The following is a 20,467-nucleotide window of genomic DNA, read 5'->3' as shown; positions in this document are numbered from 1 at the left end:
CGTTGACACGACTGTCATCATGTTTATTGTTTTGTTTGACAAACTGAGGGCGTATTTGTGCTTGTGCTCAGTGGTAATCAACAGCATGCAACAGATGCTGTCAACGGAGGTCAACTTCTAGTTAACAAGGAATATCCCTAAAAGGACACATTAGCCTCGAGAAAACCCTCCAGACTGAGTTAAAATCAGAGCGCACAGATGTGGGACTGAAAATATATCAAATCAAAGACATGGAGGTATTTAGGTGAGTTTGATGTCATGGAAGAAAAGCCCTCCAGGAGACCATTGACTTTTACATTCCTGGTTGTGGGGGATTCATGGTCCCCCTAGCTGAAACGGTGGTTAAAAAACAGCTGTTGCAGAGTCACAAAAAACGGGCATCACCATAGTTACAGCTGTCAGTACACAATAAACAAACGATGACATGGCGGGATGTACAGCAGCCCGGGGCTTCTGAAGGCATCTTAAAGAGCTGCCCATTTATCAAATGTTTCAGTAAAGAGAGCAGAAGAAAGTTCATATGCAGCATAACTTTTCAGCAGCTTGTTTTACAGTGACGATTAGCATTGCCACAAGCCAGGCATGACAGGTATGATGGACTATCATATCTACATCCTCTCTCAACAGCACTCAGCCCTTAAAAATCTCAAATTAACTCCCTTTTTCGAAGGAAAAGGAAACCTGAGAAGTAAAAGTGAGGAAGCCTATACTGTACATTACCATGCTGTGTGGCTATTATTAAAGTCACCAAGAAATCAAAATGGACAGTTCTTGTTTTTTGGTACATTGCAGTATTTATTATAAATGTGCCCATGTAATCTTTAATCAAAGTAACTTCCCCTCCCTCCTGCAACAACATCTCGGCTGTGTCCGAAATCACCGAAAATAGGGCACTATTTGAGGGGAAAGCCATTTGTAGTGGTGCCCGAAACCATGATTGATGTTATCGTGTGCATTCATTCAATCAAATAATGCACTGCAATAACAAATATACAACTGATGTACGCTCAACAGCTAGAGAATACCCATAAAGCACTGTGAGGGTCCTGCCTAATGAATTCCCATGTCTTGCCAGAAGATGGCGCTCACAGCTGAATCATCCATCCATCCGTTTTCCAAACCGCTGGTCCAATGTGGCTACAGCGTAATATCATACAGGTATAAATTTCTTTTTAATTGATGTTACGATTCTTTGTCAAGGAATTGTTTAATTAAGGTTTATACATGCTCTTTTCAGTCTTTTCATTACTACTGGAGCTGCCAGTTTCAAGTTTCAAATGATTATTAAATTGCAAGCACAAATTATGCAAAACTCAGTGTCCGAATTCACTCACTTGTTTTCATTCACTCCTTCAAGTGTACTATATTAGTGGACTAATGTAGGGAATAGTGAATGAGCGTATAGGGGGCTATTTCAAACACAGCTCTCTTGATGACATGTTTACTGGCACGAAGGCGGGAAAACCTGTCACTCACATGAGATCACAGCAACAGCAAACAATAACACTCTGACGCTCCAATCAATTCCCGATGGACAAAGTCCTGCCCTCAGATATGTCACAATAGGGAAGAAAAGACTATCACAACTTCAGTTTCATGACAACTTTAATTCTGCAAAGCTGGTTGGTCATTTCTAACATAATCCAACCCGATCTCACAGCAATTCGTACGTATTTTACGAGATGGGTAATTCATATGAGTACAAACACAAGTGAGGTCATACGAATTAGCCACCTGTGAGACTGCTGTGAGATTTGCTAAATTGTACATTTTTTGCTAAATTGTACGTATTTTACGAGCTGCCAAATTCGTATGAATTCGTTCGAATGACCTACCCCTAACCTACCCGTCACTGGGGTTTAGACAAATCGTATGAAATTGTATGAGTGACGAATTAGCCACCTCGTAAAATACGTATGAATTGGTTGTGAGATAGCATTGAATAATCACATTAATATTAATTGAAAGATTGAAATCACATAACCCAGTCTCCTCTCGTCTGTGTGTGTATGTTTGTGTTGCTCGTGGGAGTTTATTTATCTTTTAGAGCTGAATTAGATGGCATGTTTGAGAGGTAGGTGGAGGAGGTCAGATATTCACAAGCAGTTGATTAATGAGGTGTGGGGTCAAAGGCGAGCACAAAGCTTATCGTCTGCTATGATAGTGACACGCATTGGTGCCCTGGGACACATCCACAGCAAGCCAACACATGCACATATTTAGCCATTACTAATAAAACATGTCAAAGCTTAATTGCTTAATTATAAGTCATATACATGTGTCTACAGATTTATTTGGTTTGGGTCAGTATTTCTACAATGCTGTTTCCAGCAAAATATAGTAATATTCCAGGGTGAACCTGCCAGTAGGAAAAACAATATATGTCAGCTTCATTAAGCAAACATGTACAACACATTCAGGTCTCATCCTTTCTTTAGTTTTGCAAGATGAATATTTTCATTGTATTCAGTAGGACCCTGTGATTTCCGCAAAGTGGAAAATGCAGAGGGAATAAAAATAGAATGTCACAACAAAATTTGGATGAATAAATCAACACAAATCGTGATATGAACTAGTGTCTGTGAATATTAAACCAAAAGACTGCTATTTAAATATGAAGTCTGCATATTCTGCATGTCTCTGTGTGAATGAGAGGCGCAGTTGCATCTACTACACATAGCCTACTGAAGCACGCATGGTGTTTTTAGTGACTGCCGCCTCTCTATATGAGGACATGAACACATGAACTTCATCTTCAGAGCTGTTTTGTGAGTTCACTTCATTAGCTTTAGCTTTTCACTCATTTCATTTGATAAAACTATTACCAGATACACAAAGAAACTCAAAGGTCTTCACTTGTTTTGTTTGGTTTAACTTGAAGAAATTGTGACAGAAATATATTATTATTGTACTAATATTGTACTATTATTGAAATAGTTTATTAAATTTGTATTGAAGGAATATCACATAAAATGTGAGTTACTCAATATTAACGTTTTCTGTTGTTTGTATTGTATAAAAATATCACAGTCTTGCAGTCATGCTGTTTGTCCAAATATGATTAGATTAGATTTAAATTAGGTTATTTAGGTTACAGGATTCTTTTTTTGAAAGTATGAAGTTGTGTTCTTTAGGTTTATACACAGTACATACAGCACACAATACATGTGTTTATTGATGTGTGAAATGTATTTTTTTATCAATGACTGTTTTACTGCCCTTGCAGACAGGCTAGAGTGGAGTAGATGATAAAATAGGTGTATCTCTATTGATTTATTGATTTTTGTCTCTTTCCTGTTCAATATTTGCATACTCTGTATATGGTCATATAAAATGTGACCACTAAGTTATCGAAAATTCAGTAACAATGACTACACTCAGCACCTCCTGACAGGCCTGGCTTTGCTAAGTGGGAAGTGTTGCAGTTGTAAAATAGGTCACGTTACTCTAGTCATCAGTGCCAGGACCATATACAGTCTGGCAGAGCCATTATTACCAAAGAGACAAACTTCTGAGAAAGCAGCTGATTCTCTGTTTCTAGGTTATTGTGAGCAGTGTGAGGAATATTTTACCTACATAACCATGAAGATATAATAAACAAACTGTGCTAAAGATGAGCCACTCTGTCCTGTCAGTTTGGTTTGGGGATGAAATAAATACTGAATGTTTTCATAAATACTGCCTACATGACACAAATTCAAACATAATATTTAGAGACCTGCGGTGTCGTAAAGTAACCATATGTCACGGGACTGTGCATCTTCCTGAATGACTTGAGCTGCTCTCATCACCGAGCTGAGGTCATCTTCCCTCTTTAAGACAAGATCTTTAACCTCTGTCTCCCAAACTGCTGAAACTCACACATTCCGTATGGCTTTGGAATTCTACCTAATCCCACCCTCCACGAACAGGCAAATCCTTGCAGAATAGCTGTGCATTCAGTCACTGATTTAACCCTCTTGTGTTCTTCATGCCCCTGTGTGTTTGATCCCGCATGCCCCAACCCCTCCCGTCTCACAGGTGGCAAAGTAAACACAGGGCACTCCCAGGGCTGAGGCGGTACCCGCAAAAGCCCATGCTGTGAAAACAGTGGTAGACCGTGGCAGGCTGCCGCAATGATATGGGGCATCTGCTCCCACCGTTAAACACAGGGCAACAAGGGCACTCGTCTCTCTCCAGCCATGCTGACCTCTCCTCTCATGGCTAATGGCTTTCTTCCACTAGCTGAAGGCAACAAATCTGAGATGACTGATGTGAGATGTTAGTTTTTACCAACATCTACAAACATGATCTCAGGAAATAGAGAGAACTCAAGCAGTGATCAGTATCAGTTCATTGCAGAAACTTTGCAATGCATTTCATTTTGAACATAAAAAATGTGTATTTTTATATTTGCTAGAAATAATAATTATGTTAAATATGATGCCCTACCTGCCTATCAGTGTATGTTTTTAAATTCCCTTGCGCACCCTGTTTGCGCAGACATTATACATCATCAGCGCGTTTCATGCAATGCAATTTATATAGATTACAGACAGACCTCAGGCATGGAGCACCGCAAACAAACAGCAGCCACCTTTTAAAGTTCCTACCGAATGAAAACAATGAGCTTATGCTGCGTTCACGAGATAATTAAGAGATGGCAACCCATTACGTTCTAACCGGAGCTGTTCAGTCAGACTCGGAATTATGCGTGTCCACGTCAACAGTATCAACATCGAAATGAATCAGCAGCAGTCAGGTACCAGCTCTCTAAGTTGTTTATGTTCATTTTTATTGTAATATTATGTACTTTGAGACATGAGGTAGACGCTTAGCCAAGAGCAGCTGTGTGTGCGTCTTGTGTTTTGGAGAAGGCGTGGCTTTGGACAGCGATTTGCAGGGAGGGTGGGATCGTATGCTTTCAATGCTAGCAGGCTAACGTTAGCATTTTCCAGATCAACAACTGCACCTTTAACATTAGTTAACTACATTTGTTAACATGAACTAATAATGAACTGCACTTCTACAGCATTTATTAATCTTTGTTAATGTTAATTTCAACATTTACTAATACATTATTAAAATCAAGAGTTGTATTTATTAACATTAGTTAATGCAGTGTGGAGTAACATGAACAAAAAATGAACTGCTGTATTTTTGTTAACAAAGATTAACAAATACAGTAACAAATGTATTGCTCATGGTTAGTTCATGTTAGGGAATACATTAACTAATGTTAACAAATGAACCTTATTGTAAAGTGTTACCAAAATATCTTCATTGAAACAACATGAGGGTTAACAAATGATGACAGAATTTTCATTTTTGGGCAAACTAACCCTTTACGTTTTCTTTATTCTTTATTTACTTTACTATGTAGCCCCACATATGACATGCAAGGGGGGAAAAACAATATATTGTGGCACTTTAGCTAAAATCATTTAAGATTTTTCTTAAATGCAAAATGTTATTGCAGGACAGTGCTAAGCCCTGCTATTATAACAATCATTAAAATGTAGAATCTGCAAAGACACAATCAAACATATACGACTACTAGTGAAAAAAAATGTAATGCACACTGTGGAGTATAACCATATTGGATGTAAAAGTGTATTCCACTGCCTCAGGACATCTATTATCATTCACACTGTCTGTGTGTGTGGGTTTCATTTGATTCATGTAGGAGTCATAGAGTGCGCCACTGTAAAACTGAAATCTGCATTCAAGCATTAAGAACATCAAATGCAAATACAGACTATACACAAGACGCAAGTTAACGTCTGCCACATACAAATCTACCAAAGAAGGGCAGCATGTAATTTACTTTCTTTAAATAACAGGGTTAAGATTCTTTTTTGATGATAATAGTGCGGAATCACCCTATTATTAGTGTATTGGAATTACAGTGTAGTTTTGCATTAAAACTTTACTCACAACCAAAAAGCCAATGCCATTGATCTACGTTCTGCACAAATTATGAAACACTGCTTTCAAAAATAACTGGACAACTCCCGACTCTGTGATGTGGGTTTGCATTTGAAACCACATTGACAGAAAAAAAATTAACAATTTCTTTTCACTAATTCCCACTTGCCCTCAGAGTTGAGTGGGGATGGATGGCTCCAAAAGCTGGCATTTTCAGAAAAGCTGGCAGATTTCGATTCTGGCATTTTCTGAATAAACCATGTTAGCACATTATTTGAGATGAGCTTCCAGCAGTGAAGCCCTCCCCGTACACGGCACCCCGCAAGCATGTGTTTAACCAACATCCTGAAGGACCTCTGCAAGTCCACCTCACACAATTATCACACATGTATTCCATTTGTTTTAGAGACATAACAAACTTTACTGTCAAATATCTAACAACTTAGTCCAGCAGTTAGCAGATGGAGGTGCTTTGCTTCGATAATGGGGGTAAATGGATTCCATCTGGGGCCATCTGTTTTTTGGCCATTATTTCTGACGGGATGCAGAAAGAAAAGAGCTGGCTGAAGACATGAGAGAGGAAACTAACTGAAGAACTGCAGGGATCCTATTATCACAACATCAATTTTCTTTTTTCTCTCTCTCTCTCTCTTTTCTAATTTCATTCTAAAAGAGGAAATTAAGATCAGTATTCAGGTTCAGTATTCAGATCCGAAGGGGTTCATGAAGGAACTGCAGGGGGTTCATGAGTTGATTAAATCACTGTAAATAATAAAAATAAATTAAATTGATTAATGAATTGATTAATTACATCATAAATATATATATATATATATATATATAGTTTTAAATGAAAAACAATCAAAATAAAATACCTAAAATATTTGTTTGTAATTTGTTTACCTGCATGTCATGTGACCATTAATCAACATCAGAGAACTGTGAATGTGTGAATGTATTGTTAAATTATTGATTTAGTCACTTAAAATCTCAGGGAGCACTTCAAGTAAATATTTTTGGTCAGAGGAGTTTGGCAGACAAAAAAAAAAAAAAAAAAGGGAATTTCTGCTGTAGAAGACATTACTGAACTGCAGTGTGTTTTATAATAATGTGTGACAGGTGATCACATAATTACACAAGTGCCTAACTACAGTCTTCTACAAAAACCACCTGACTACTTAAAGCCTATTACACTCGAGGGAACGAAGGGAAGCACTCAACCACAGTCTCTTCTTCTGGTTTCACATTCATGTGCCAGACTTCAAGTTATCTCCTTCAAGAAACACTTGTAAAGGATGTAGATTAGAGGGCCACTGTCTGCTGCCAGATAAACACGTTCATTTTCACAGCGAACAGAAACTCCCCTCACTGAGTCGGAGTCTTCACATATTCAAAGGAATATAAGATGTTGGGAATTAACTAATAAACCACGATCCTCAAAGCAGCTCTCTATGGATGACTTAACCACAGGGATCGCCTGTTTTATGTGGTTTCATGAGATCTGTCTTTGACTACATCACTAGTGAGTCTTCAGCGCAAGTATGGGAAATAATTTATTGCCTGTCTCTGTGATTCTATGAAACGTAATTAGCATCTCTTTGTGTAAACTGTGAGTGTTGTTAAAGCCTCCAACCATGGTATTATAATCTAGATGAGTAAGTGCTTACATGCTGTTAAAGGCTGCAAGGGAGCAGTGAGAAACCCAAAGCTGCTTATTACCCTGCTTTAAAACACATCTGCATTCCACCGCTGGGTTACATCTGACCAGAGCATCAACTCTACATGGCTACAGAGGGGTGAGAGTGTGTGTTTTGTGTGCTCAGAAAAATAATGGACACTTGAGGGGCATTTGTATATTGGAGATCTACACAAACTCACAAACTGTGCTTAACACTGGGATATCTGAGATCTTTTTAAACTCATAGTTATATATACAGTGTATCCAGTCATCATTAACCCCAGGTAAACATATTATGATGTGTGATATATGCAACAAGACTATGTTTACCTGGGGTTAATGATGACTGGATTAACAAAAATGCCCAAAAGCATGTCTTCAAATTGCATTTAACAGGCATGTGATCAACTAAAGAAAGAAAAGAAGGAAAACCTGACCCCACCACTCCCACCCCCAACCCCAACAATTATTATTAATTAAAAAATGCTACTGTACTGTATCATTGTTATTTCACTTTACAGAACAACAGTAAAATTACAATACTAACATTGAAGAGGGCATTGCCTAGATTTACTGGTCCACATTGATAAAGATTTGGGATGCTCTACATAGATGTTATGCATGTGGTGTTAGCACGTTGATGAGTTAATGCAGTAGGGGTGTCCAGAGTGGCAAGGCTAAGGGATAGTGTACAGTCAGCAGATTTTTATGCAAAAGAAGCCTCTTCAGAAACTCACCACGCAACTTCTGACACAAAGGGCAAATGGATTTGCAATGTTCGCTTTGCCACGTCCAGGTTAGACAGCCTAAAGACTATAGATATAGAAAGACGGTTCACTGCTCTTAGTTATGAATGGGAGAAACTGCAACGCGCAATATGGCAGAATATGTCCCGCCTTCTAGGTAAAAGAGCCAATCGATGATTGATAAAGTCATTGCGTCACTGTAGCTGCTGTTAGAGGCTCCGATTCCCATAGAAACCTGAGATTCAAGCTTAGGACTGCACATGCGCATTGGCTCGTCTAGCCTGAAAAATTAGCTTTTTTAACGCTATTTGAGCATACGAAATAGGGCTGGACGATTAATCGAAAAAAAATCGAAACCGAAATTCAGAACCTCTAACCGACGTAATTTTCCCATGTCGGTTATTTCGTTTTTTTAATCCTGTTAATACTTTCCCCTTAAAAACATACTACCGTGTGTGTAGCCACGTGACTTTGCCCTGTCCAGTCAGTAAAGCAACACGGAGGAGAATGCCGAGTCAACACACACAGACGGTGCGCGAGCGTTGCGTCTTCACTAAACTTTGTCAGTTGTATGGTTTTTTTTAAGGTTTGCCAGTTTGGACATTCAAGCGATTTTAGAGGATCGGATGTGTATTATTATATCGAGCTGCATCGTGGCACAAACACTCATACAGACAGTAGCTGCACAAAATGTGAAGATGTGATTTATCACTAAAGTAGCTTAGAAACTCAAAAGTTATTATAGCATATATTTTTCTACTTTTGAAGTAACTATTTACAACCCACAGCTTCACAATTAATAGAGAGACGGTATGACTAATTCACACACGCAATCGCTCTCATTACGTACTGGTACTGTGCTAATTTATCTTTATCTGATTTTCAACGAGCAGAAATCTGTAAGAAATGTTACGAACCATAGATAAAATAACCGCTGAAAGTGAGTTGTTATGTCATATCACTCTTTCAATAGGAAAAATAATATCCCACCTTTAATAGTCAAACATATTTACAGTACAAACTACAAAACTATGAGAAAAAAAAAAAAAAAACAGAAACAAAATAATCATTCATTAATCGTAATCGAGGTAAAATGTTCAATTAACCAAGGTTTTGATTTTAGGTCAAAATTGTCCAGCCCTAATACGAAACAACATTTGTGGGACAGTTCATGTCAGATTTCATTGGTGATTTGAAATATATTATTTAATTGTGAGTTCGCCAAGCAGTTTTTGAGATTTCAGGATTCCCCCATTCAAATAGATAGGACTTGGTCTTGGATGCCCTAAATAGCTGCCCGGAGGCGTTGCAAATATGGCCTCCGAGTGAACAGACTGTGCTTGAAAGGGACTTTGGACAGCTTTAGCTGTTGCAGTACGGCACAACACGACAACCATCACGTCCAGTGTAGATGCTGTGAATCTCTCCATAGACCTTAGGTTAGACGACATATTGAATTTTAGACGACATATTGAACTAAGTGTTTGTCTGCTGAAGGTTTTTTTTTTTTTTTTAGAAAGATGTTTTGTCAGTTGAAAAAACTGCATGTTGTTAATAAACTACAGTACAAAACACACTGAACATCTATCTCTCATAGCCTCATTTTCATCTGTGTCAAAAATTAAATATGGTGCCACCCTGACTAAGATCTATTAAGCAAGCTTGAGCAAAATTACAATGAAAGCTGGTCTAGTGTGTAAACATAATAAACTAAACAAGAGAAGTAACTAAAAAGATAAAGCTGCTGCCCAAGCCTCAGATATCACACAGCTACGTTGTCAATGACAAAAACGTATCCTTTCATAACCCTATTACTCACAGAAAGATGCATGAGCTTGACTAACATAATTAAACCTCAATGGAGAAATGAGAATTTTAAAATGCCCATCCCAAATGGTCTAAGGCATTAGATATGGGATTCCTTATAATATTTATGGCTTCTTAGAGCTGGTGTGACAGCCACTTCACCACTGCCCATTAGTTTTAGGTCTTCAAGTGAGTGAGAACAAGAGCTATTACAGGACCAGTCTGCCTTACCCCTTCCCTCCTTTCTCCCAAAGCCTCTCTCTCTCTCTCTCTTTCTCTCTCTCTCTGGCATCCCCAAGCAGCCTCTACATCACTGTCACCACACAGACCACCAGGGAATAGCTCCTGGCAACTCCTATAGTGCTAACATGGCATAACACCCCATGAATTATGAAAGGGGGAGTGAGGAACATTTGTAACTACAAAGAAGCCCAGCATATATTCACTCTGGTTTCAATTTGTCTGTCTGCCCTCCCAAAACTCAGACAAGTATAAATGTCCACCACGTCACCTGAGCATTGTCTCCCATGGTGCAGTGCTTTCGACCCTCAGCTAGCAGACTCAGAGTGGTTAATACATGGGACTGAGTCAAATAGTGGCAGGAAGAGTCCCAGACTGTTCCCAGGAATGCCCCTGTAGAGATATGTGTAGGGTATCGCTAAATACTTCATGATATGATACATCATGACACATATGTTGTGACTCAATACATTGCATTATCGCTATTTTAAACAAATTATTGTAAATCGAACAAACAATAGAGACTTAATCAGTGAGTAAAGGTAGTCCAAGAGTTTCCAAACATTTGAATAGACAAAGGACCTTTTTTGCCCGTTAAATTCCGCTAATGTGACCACACTTTTATACTGTGCGACACTGTGGTCCGGGCCTTACCAGGCCCGGACCACAGTTTGAAAAACCTCTGATTTACATGACCTGCTTGAATCATAATCAAAAGAATCATAGTATCTCGATATATGATTATAATGGCACTGCCCAAAAGTTCCAATGCATCTACATATTAATTATGATGCACGGAAAAGGGGCTCAAACTGGGAGGCCCCAAACAGCGACCATTTTAGCAGAATCGATAAGTACCAATCATGAAAACAAACATGTCTGATGGAAGCCTCAAAGCATTTTCTCACAATTTCCTGAGTCAAAAAAGCACTACAGATCTGCTCTCGGAGTCTGTATATGGTAATTCCCAGCCTCTCACTTCCATTGATGTTTGAATGGCCCAGTGCTCTACTCTCACTGCAGTGTATCCAAGCTTTGAGCGCACTGACAGCTTTCCTCCTTTCCAGTCAGAGTGAATTAGCATCACAACTGTCCCTAAGTGCAATCCCACACGTTAGCGCATCAGCTTGAACCAGCAGGTCTTATACTGAATAAACACAGCTGAAGTGCTTCAGCAGCAATTCACACACATACACACCTCACACATTCACAGACAGTCTAGCACCCACAAGGTTGGACTATGGGCCGGGGTGTCCATAAAAGATGAAAGAACACTTTGCCATCAAAAAGACATGATGAAACACCACAACCCCCAAAGATACAGGGTCTGTGGGAAACCTGTTTAGCAAAAATGACTAACACATCATAACTTCGTATATACTGCATAACTGATTCAGGTATCCGTTTGTTTTTACTCGTTTGCACAGTTTACAAAAAATTATGATTTACATGAATTTACATTTAATGTCACATCAACTGCTCAGTCAATATATTTATGAAGGCTTAATATTAATTTGATTCATTCAATATGAGTAATAGATCATTACATAGGTGTGCTTGAATAAGTTACTTGGGACTTGGGAAAGGTCATGTCTGAGATGTTTGGAAAGAGCTAAATTCAATAAAGGGCAAATCAAGTGAACCCCCTGCCCTACAAAGACCTGATTACAAGCTATTCAAAAGACTAGGACGATAATTAACTATACTCAGTTGTCTGCTTGATAGACTCTAAAACACACCGCCTACATTCACATTTCTGGCCTAATCACAAAAACTTTGGGTTCATTTCTAAATGAAAGCTAGACAAAACATGAAGCAGAACATACACTACCATTCAAAAGTTTTGGGACCATAAGATTTTTGAATGTTTTTAAAAGAAGTCTCTTATGGTCCACAGAACTGCATTTATTTGACCAAAATACAGTTAAAACAATAATATTGTGAAACAGTTGTGTTACTTGATATTTTTGTGGAAAATGTGATATATTTTTTGAATGATGACTAGAAAGTTTCAAAGAACAGCATTTAACTGAGTAAAGGTCTTATACTGTCACTTTTGATCAACTTAATGCATCACTGCTGAATAAAAGTATTCATATATATATATATATATATATATATTCATTCCATTCATGTATGTTGACTGAGATAATTAATTGATTCACAATGCCAACATTTGTAACCTAAGGCTATTTAGTCAATTAGTCAGCCTATTTAGTCAGCCTATTATTATCCTACCTAGCAGTGCTTGCTAACATGCTAATTGTCAGCACACAATGGTGCCAGTTAACATAAACAGATAAAGAACTTGTCAAGTCTACTGTTTCATTACCTGCTTTAAAAACTTGATCTGACAGGTCTAAGGATGCATTGAACTGGACTAGCCAGAAATTAGTGCCCAATTGTCAAACATATCATAACAACTAAATAAAGCAACACTGCCAGAATAGTTCATCCATCAATAATCCAAGTTGAACAGTATTACGAAAGATCTCCAAGTCTTTCATTGTGGAACTAGATCCAGTTCTGGGCAGCATGGTGGCCCGGCCAGTCAAAACACGTCTAGAAAGCAGGATCAGCCAATTCAAAGGGGGATGGGCTTGAACCTGTCACCAGCCATATGGAACAGTGGCCCAGGGAAGGCCCGAGGATGTGGATTTGTCTATGCCTAGGCTGGAAAAGCAACTCTAAACTTGCACGACCATGTGACCCTGAAGCTTGATCCAGTGGAAGTTCTTACCTCTGAACAGGAAGTAGCAGAGTGCCACTTTAGAAGCTCCACCTGCTAATCCGCTTTTACAAACCGAAGCAGCTTGCACTGCGGGACTGGCATTCATATGCCATCCTGGATGCAGCCCATCTAGAAGATTTTGAACCAACCTAGAAACAGCACGCATGACTAAACTAATCCACAAATCAACTAGCATTTCATTACTACGATGATGTGTGTTGTTTAAGGGTTGGATGGAAGACGTTTGATCATGCCGTCAAATCTGAGGCCACACAATCCATTTGAAGCAAGTGATAATAGCAATTGAAGAGCACTCAGTAATTAAAAACTTTAAATGAAGCAGGATTTAGCAAGTAAATCCCTCTGTTCCTGATTTAAAGGCCGGGACCGCCTGTTCTTCATTTAACAACAGAATCCCTGTCCATCTGCTATGTTATGCACTGTTTAACAGTGAGCAAAAGGACTAGTACAAGCAAATCAGGCTTTCATCAACTCAGTAACCTAATGAATGACATTACCTCTGAATGTTTTGACTGTGGGGGTTCTCATCCAGATAAGCATTGATTTTACTTTTGGACTGGTATTCTCGCCACACAAAACCTCTCTTCCTCTAAGCAACTGCCTCCTCAGCCTTTCACAGCACAAGGGGTTGCTGCGGATCAGCAGAGGGATGAATGGGTTCTCATTTGTACTTAATCCAAAGCTCCTCATCAAGCGGAGATGACATGGAAGGGTTAAAGTCCTCTGTTACTCGTTCTTTTTCAATCCAACAAAGAAAGGGAAAGTGAAAGAGGCAGAGTGACAGTGTGAGAGACCCCTTTTTTCCTCAGACATTTCCTTTTTCTTCTGTACATTTAAGCACAAAATCTGAAGGGACACACAGGTCTTGTTTGGCGTCCTGTATATCTGAAATAGGGGCACCTTTATGACCGCCGAGAGAATCACCTAGAGCTCGGGCCATCATTCAAAAAAAGAGCTTCAAAAGAAGGGGGGAGTAGATCAAAGAGTCCCTGCAGTCTATTCAGATGCAATTGCTCCCAAATCACATTGTGTTGTCACACAGTTTTAAAAGAATGGGTCACTGCTGTTTTATTGTGGAGAAGCTACCACTAATGAAAAGGACAATGCAAAGATTAGCGCTGCCAGCCAAGCGTCTGAAACCTCACTCTGTCTTTAATTGTAGAGAACATGGGAGACAGGAAAGTATGGCAAACACAGAACAAAAGAGCAGGGAGTGGAGGCAGAGTCCATCAGCAGAACTCTGGGGATGATTTTACAGTAGCCCACTGTCCAAGGTGAGACGTGATCCTCACTGAAGGAAAACATAAAGACCCAAGATATGTCAAATCTCAGTGCTCCATCCCACATAAGCCATGTCTCTACTTTGGTTTACTTCATACTTCAGTGCTCCAGTGAACCTGTTTTACTAAGCTCTTCATGCACACTATATACTATACTATACGCTTAGTGGCACACTATATACTTCCTAAGCTCCGGCAGACACAATACATACTTTACTAAGTATAACTCAAACATGTTGAGACATTGGCAGCTACTTGAAACATGTCCATATACTTAATGAGTAAATCAAAAATGGAAAAGCACATATGACCTTCCACAAATTCCAAAAATGATTAAGCTAAATCCATAGTCAACACATTTAAGGTGTATTCAGTAGTTTTGTGCTCATTTAAAAAGGTTTTTCTTGTGAAAAAATAAAATCAAAATTAGACAATGGAACACACTTATTGTTTTGTTTTACCAGCGGAGATCACAGTAGAATCAATACCCGTACAGCCGAAGAAGCAGAAAAGGTATAAAGCCAGAAGACTGACAAAGACAAACAAACAAAACAAAACAAAAAAACAAACATAAACATTTGATGACTGAGGCCCTGTTTCCACCTGGTATTAAGATGCGTTTTGGTCAATCGGATCACAAGAGGACGAGGGAGACATATCCTCATTTACACCTGGTGTTTTAATCCGTCTCTTTTGTCCATTTTCAACCACTTCTGTCCTGATTTCTTCGAGGGGTGGGTCTAGGTGAGTAAATGTATGGGTTTTTCCAGATGTTTTGATCTATTGGACAAAACAAATTTGTGCAATTTAAACGCGCCTGCAGACAACGGAAAAACATACGGAGAGCAGCAGCTTTCATTTCTGCTCTGACAGCCACAACACCACACCGAACGCTGTGAAATGGTGAGAGAACATTGTGCTTGGTATGTTTTTCATCTTCCCATAATGTTTACGCATTAGGTCAGTAGGCGGAGAGTAGGCGGTCTTTACTGGCTATTCAAACACATTTAACCATATGAGCGTTTCCACTTTGAAAGCAATCCAGTCAAATGCGTTTTTGACTACCTCTGGAAGTGGTCGAAAGTGGACAATCTCAAAATATTAAAGACCCCATTTACACCTGTACTTAGCGTCGTCCACTTGTGGTCTGATCGACCAAACTGCATCTTAATACCAGGTGGAAACAGGGCCTGAGTAGTGATGCTTAAGTTGCTTATTTTCTTAAACAGGTAAGCGAATTCATCATTTAGACCGCTCTCTTAAACTCACTAGTATTAGTGTAAACGATCAAGCTGATCCACATCAGTTCAAGGCATTGTAGTGTCAAAGTATGCACAAGACACAAAGCTTGTTAGCAACTTAATTATGCTGCCTCTTAAGATGTTGGCTGCATCCGAAATCGCATACTTCCCTACTATACAGTAGACAAAAAAATCAGTATGTGACAAAAGAAGTATGTCCGAATTAATTCACAGTACTCATAAAAGAGTAGGCAAAGAGTATCCGGATGACCTACAACTTCCAGCGAGATTCTGAAGTGTGCATACGATGGACACTTTACTATCCCATGAGGCCACGGGAGAGGATTTATGAATGGCATTGAAACAACGTAACTGACACTGGTAGGTCACATGATAATGACAGCATGGTACAGCCAGTACATCCGAATTACATTTATACTACACACATTTATACTGTATAGAACATACTTTTTTAGCAGTCGTGAAGTAATTACTTATTCAAAATAAGTACCTACTCAAGAGAGTATGTGATTTTGGACGCAGCCATGGTTTGGCCAAATTTGAAGGCAGCTCTGCAAGAGAATCCCAGAGGATCAGTGAAAAAAAATCCAAGATGGTGGACATAGCAAAAGATATCATTCAATACTGAAAACAATTAATAAAATAATTTCAAACCAGATGATCAACCTGAATATTTTTACCAAAACATTTGTTGGGTGAAATGTGTTCAGAAATGTTTGCTTCCCATGTAGAACATTTTAAATCAGTCACTTATGAGGTTCCATTTCAGGTAGGATGCCTCCATAGGATACCTCATAGCTTTTTATGAAACTAGTAGACATTGATGTAGCTCATTAAGTTTTGCAGTCAGTGAATCTTTGAGTGAGTGTAAAAGGAGACACTTACCAGACCTGTGCAGGTGGATATAGCCACAGAGGATTCAGAATGGTTTCGTATGGAACCCTGATAGAGGCAGTTATGAATAGAAGGGTCAAGGGTTGCTGTGTTGATGCCCTCTGCACCCAGTGTCTGTATGGTAAACCCCTTTGCCAGCACATGGGATGGCTGCAGGTCTAAATGCAATTCCTTGCCAAATGCAGAAACATGATAGTGCACTGAACTGCCAGTTTCTGACAGGGACCTCCTGCTCCGTTCATGTCTTGACACATCATGGGAAATGTAGCCTCCAAATGAGTCCACTTGCACTGGTGTGGCAAAATCGTAATCTGTGAAGGGGACAAACACAGATTAAATCATCTGACTCAATACCAATCCATCACCAGTTAATTACTGCATTAGTCTCACTAATATAACTTAATATTGTAATGTCAGCAACAGTGTTCTGTCCATCAGGAATTGGGACAGATTGTTTTGTCAAGTCAAGTCACCTTTATTTATATTGCTCTTTATAAAACACATATTGTTTCAAAACAGCTTTACGGTGATAACTAGGAAATGATTTAATGATGCAAACAGAGTTCATTACGGCTGTACAGCAGCTCTGAAAGAAAATTGTGTCATTGTTCAGTTGAAGTCAGTTCAGTGTTGATTCAGTTCCGTGGTAAAGATCATCAATTATTAAATGAGTTCATTTCATCTATAAAGAAGATCTGCAGAAAGCATGTCATCATCCAGCTCTGTTCAGTTCTCATCCTGTAGTGTCAGTGCAGTCAAATCAATAATATTGTTGAATATTAAGTGTCCCCAACTAAGCAAGCCAGAGGCAACAGTGGCAAATAACCTAAACTCCATCATGTTACAGAATGGAGAAAAAAACAGGCTCAGTTGGGGGGCTAGTTCTCCTCTGACCAATGAACAAACACTGTGTGATTATGATGCAGGCTGCATCACAGTTCAGAAATCAGATTGTGGAACAGTAACATTGAAATATTTCTTCCAGTTCCTTTTGACTGAAGATTGGATTCATCAAGCCAGTATGGAGATGAAGCTGGTCATATGTCTGTGCAGAGGACTTGGCTGGTTCTTGTGGTCTTTGCTTAGAATCTGTGCCGGTGCTGAGATGTTTTGTGACCTTGATTCCATGTCTATTGTCTGTGTGGTTATTTATATGCTAGGAAACTCCTAAAAGCTGACAATTTTACCAGATATACACTTTTAAAATTGTCAGTCTTTCTCTTCCAAGAAAAATCTGAGCAAAAATACTGATGTCTCATCCTGCACTACACAGACTTGTGTCCAATGAAAAGGTCTCTATAATACCTCGACTTTAAATCTGTATATCACTGTTCACACTTTATTTTATGTTGCTCTATGTACATGTCTCATATTTCTGCATTCTGAGCTTTATAAGCATTTCATTGCCCTTTGTAGCCTATGCAAGCTGTGAAAATGATGAAGAGGCTATAAATTAACTTATATTTCATGTAGCCACAATTTATATGCAAAACTAATGTCAAGCATTTAACCATAATCTCGCGAGGAAGTGTTTCCAAACTTTCCACTGGTAGTGTAAATATGAATTAAATTAAATTAAAACAAATTCTCTGTGACTAGCTATTACGCGGCAGATAAGAGCTGAGGGAATCCCTTTAATGCGCCCACACATACAGTACGCGTGCTAGCGCACGACCACCGGCACAGGAAACTCACATCTTGGGAGTATATTTATGTTGTAATCCCCATTATTCCCCAGATTTATACAGCATGCTTCAGCGTATTTATATAGCCTACAAGTATATCCAATAAGAACAGGTAAGGTTCAACCAGAGCGTGAGAGCGGCGTCGGCATCAATCATTGGCTTGTCATCATTAAGAATAGAAATACAATTGCAGTGCGTAAAGACACGAACCTTGATAGAGGCCGCCGGTGTCGCCGGTAAATGAGACCGATGTCACAGAGTGGAAGCAACAGAACTGCAGAGCCTGCAAAAGTGCAAACAGCTCACCACAATTAACTTGCTAAATGACAGCGAGTACAGTAATAAATAATTAATTATCAGTGTGTCACCTGCCTTAATAAAGTTCCCAAACGACACACTCGCCAGTAACCTCACCGATGTGCTGTTTACCAGAGGGACTTGTAAACTCCAGAGCAAAAGGAAAAGGCAATCCATGTTGGCATGCATGCACCTTTACTGTTACCTCTTCAAAAACGGGGAAAAGAACGATCCGCAAATCCATGCAATGCAATATAGAGACATTGCTAATTGTTTAAACTGCCCTGTTTCTGTCGTTCCTCAAGTAAAATCCACCGGGTCCATTTGGGTAAAGCGCACCGCCTCTGTTTGCGAGCGCAGGTACACAGAGAACTGCTGAGCTGTGACAGTCGGCGTGTATGTGTGTGGTGTGTGTGCGTGCGTGTGTTTGTGTGTGTGCGTGTACACGGCAATATGCGGCAATAGTGGCACCGGCTGATGGGGAAATGGTGGGGGTTTATATTTCCACCAATCAGCGACGACCATCTGCGGGCGATTCAGTGCATTAGCGCTCCTCACTGTCCGACCGTCCATAAAAAAAAGAGCACAGAGTTCATTGAAATGGGAAGCATTCGCAGCACTCCTTCTAAATGAACGGTCCGAGCAAGTAAACACACGCTGTCGAAAGAGTTTATGTGTTCAATGTGAAACTGAAGAGTTGTGAATGGGCTGCGGGTTGATTTATGAAACTGTACGCTGTACTGTATAATGAAGCGCTTTCATGTCAGGTCTTGTTCCCAAAACTGTACTGTCATCTGTTCTGCAAGTGCTCAGCTGATATTTAACACTTAGGCTACATTGAATGTACAGCAGTTTTATTATATAGTGATTACAGTGTTCTAAGTTGGACCTAAAAACTGTGACAGCTCATCTACTGCATATATTCAGGCTTTTCTCAACATTGTGCAAACAAGATCTCCTGATGACCTGATTCCAGTTGTATGTTGCCTATAAACTCTTCTTACCAGGCAACTTTTGAGTAAAAATATTTTGGGGAGAAATGCTCTCTGTTGTTTGTTGTCAAAATAAATTAATTTAGTATGCTACAGTTCTTTCAGAATGTGTTTACACCAATGATCTATAATAGAGAATCAATTATAGATCAGTAGTTTACACAGACTTTGAATTACCTTTGAGAGGCACCATGCATGTAATCCATTGGCCCTAAATGTTAAAGGGTTAGTTCACCCAAAAATGAAAATTCTGTCATTAATTACTCACCCTCATGTCGTTCCACACCCATAAGACCTTTTGTTCATCTTCAGAACGCAAATTAAGATATTTTTGATAAAATCCGATGGCTCAGTGAGGCCAGCATTGCCAGCAAGATCATTTCCTTTTTCAATGCCCGTAAAAACATATTTAAAACAGTTCATGTGACTACAGCGGTTCAACCTTAATCTTATAAAGCGATGAGAATACTTTTTGTGCGCCAAAAAAAAAAAAAAAATTTATTCAACAATATCTAGTAATGGCCGATTACTGCTTCATGAATCAGTGGCATTGAAAAAGGAAATGAACTTGCTGTCAATGCAGGCCTCACTAAGCCATCGGATTTTATCAAAAATATCATAATTTGTGTTCCGAAGATGAATGTCTTACGGGTGTTGAACGACATGAGGGTGAGTAATTAATGAATGAGTTTTATTTTTGGGTGAACTAGCCCTTTAAATAAAAAAATAACAAATAAACAACAAAAGTCCCAACAAGCCTATAAGTAACCTACAACATAACACAATATATGTTTTTTGGTCAAGTCGGACTTGACAAAGTAATAACATTCAGTAAATGAGTCAGATTAATTCAGTGAACCCTTTGACTGATTCCTATGTGTTTTTGATTCATAAAAAAGAATCTGCACATTAGATTCATTTTTTTTTT

The 20,467-nt window shown here is 39.1% G+C and overlaps 1 protein-coding gene across 1 annotated transcript in view; it reads right to left on the bottom strand.

The window, feature by feature from the left end:
- The window catches only part of adamts18 (ADAM metallopeptidase with thrombospondin type 1 motif, 18), a 57,447-nt gene extending 38,458 nt beyond the window's left edge, over window positions 1-18,989 (bottom strand). The window contains exons 1-3 of the mRNA XM_051901377.1: window positions 18,623-18,989; window positions 18,461-18,533; window positions 16,557-16,876 (exon numbers count right to left, since the gene is read on the bottom strand). Coding sequence (XP_051757337.1) covers window positions 16,557-16,876; window positions 18,461-18,533; window positions 18,623-18,736 — 507 coding nt within the window. The 5' untranslated portion in view covers window positions 18,737-18,989. The remainder of the gene's footprint in view (window positions 1-16,556; window positions 16,877-18,460; window positions 18,534-18,622) is intronic.
- Between the last annotated feature and the right edge of the window lie 1,478 nt (window positions 18,990-20,467).

This window comes from Ctenopharyngodon idella, chromosome 7, assembly GCF_019924925.1.
Source record: "Ctenopharyngodon idella isolate HZGC_01 chromosome 7, HZGC01, whole genome shotgun sequence".
Classification (NCBI taxonomy): Eukaryota; Metazoa; Chordata; class Actinopteri; order Cypriniformes; family Xenocyprididae; genus Ctenopharyngodon; species Ctenopharyngodon idella.
Note: the sequence above shows the minus strand (reverse complement) of the source record. Positions and strands in the feature narration are given on the sequence as shown.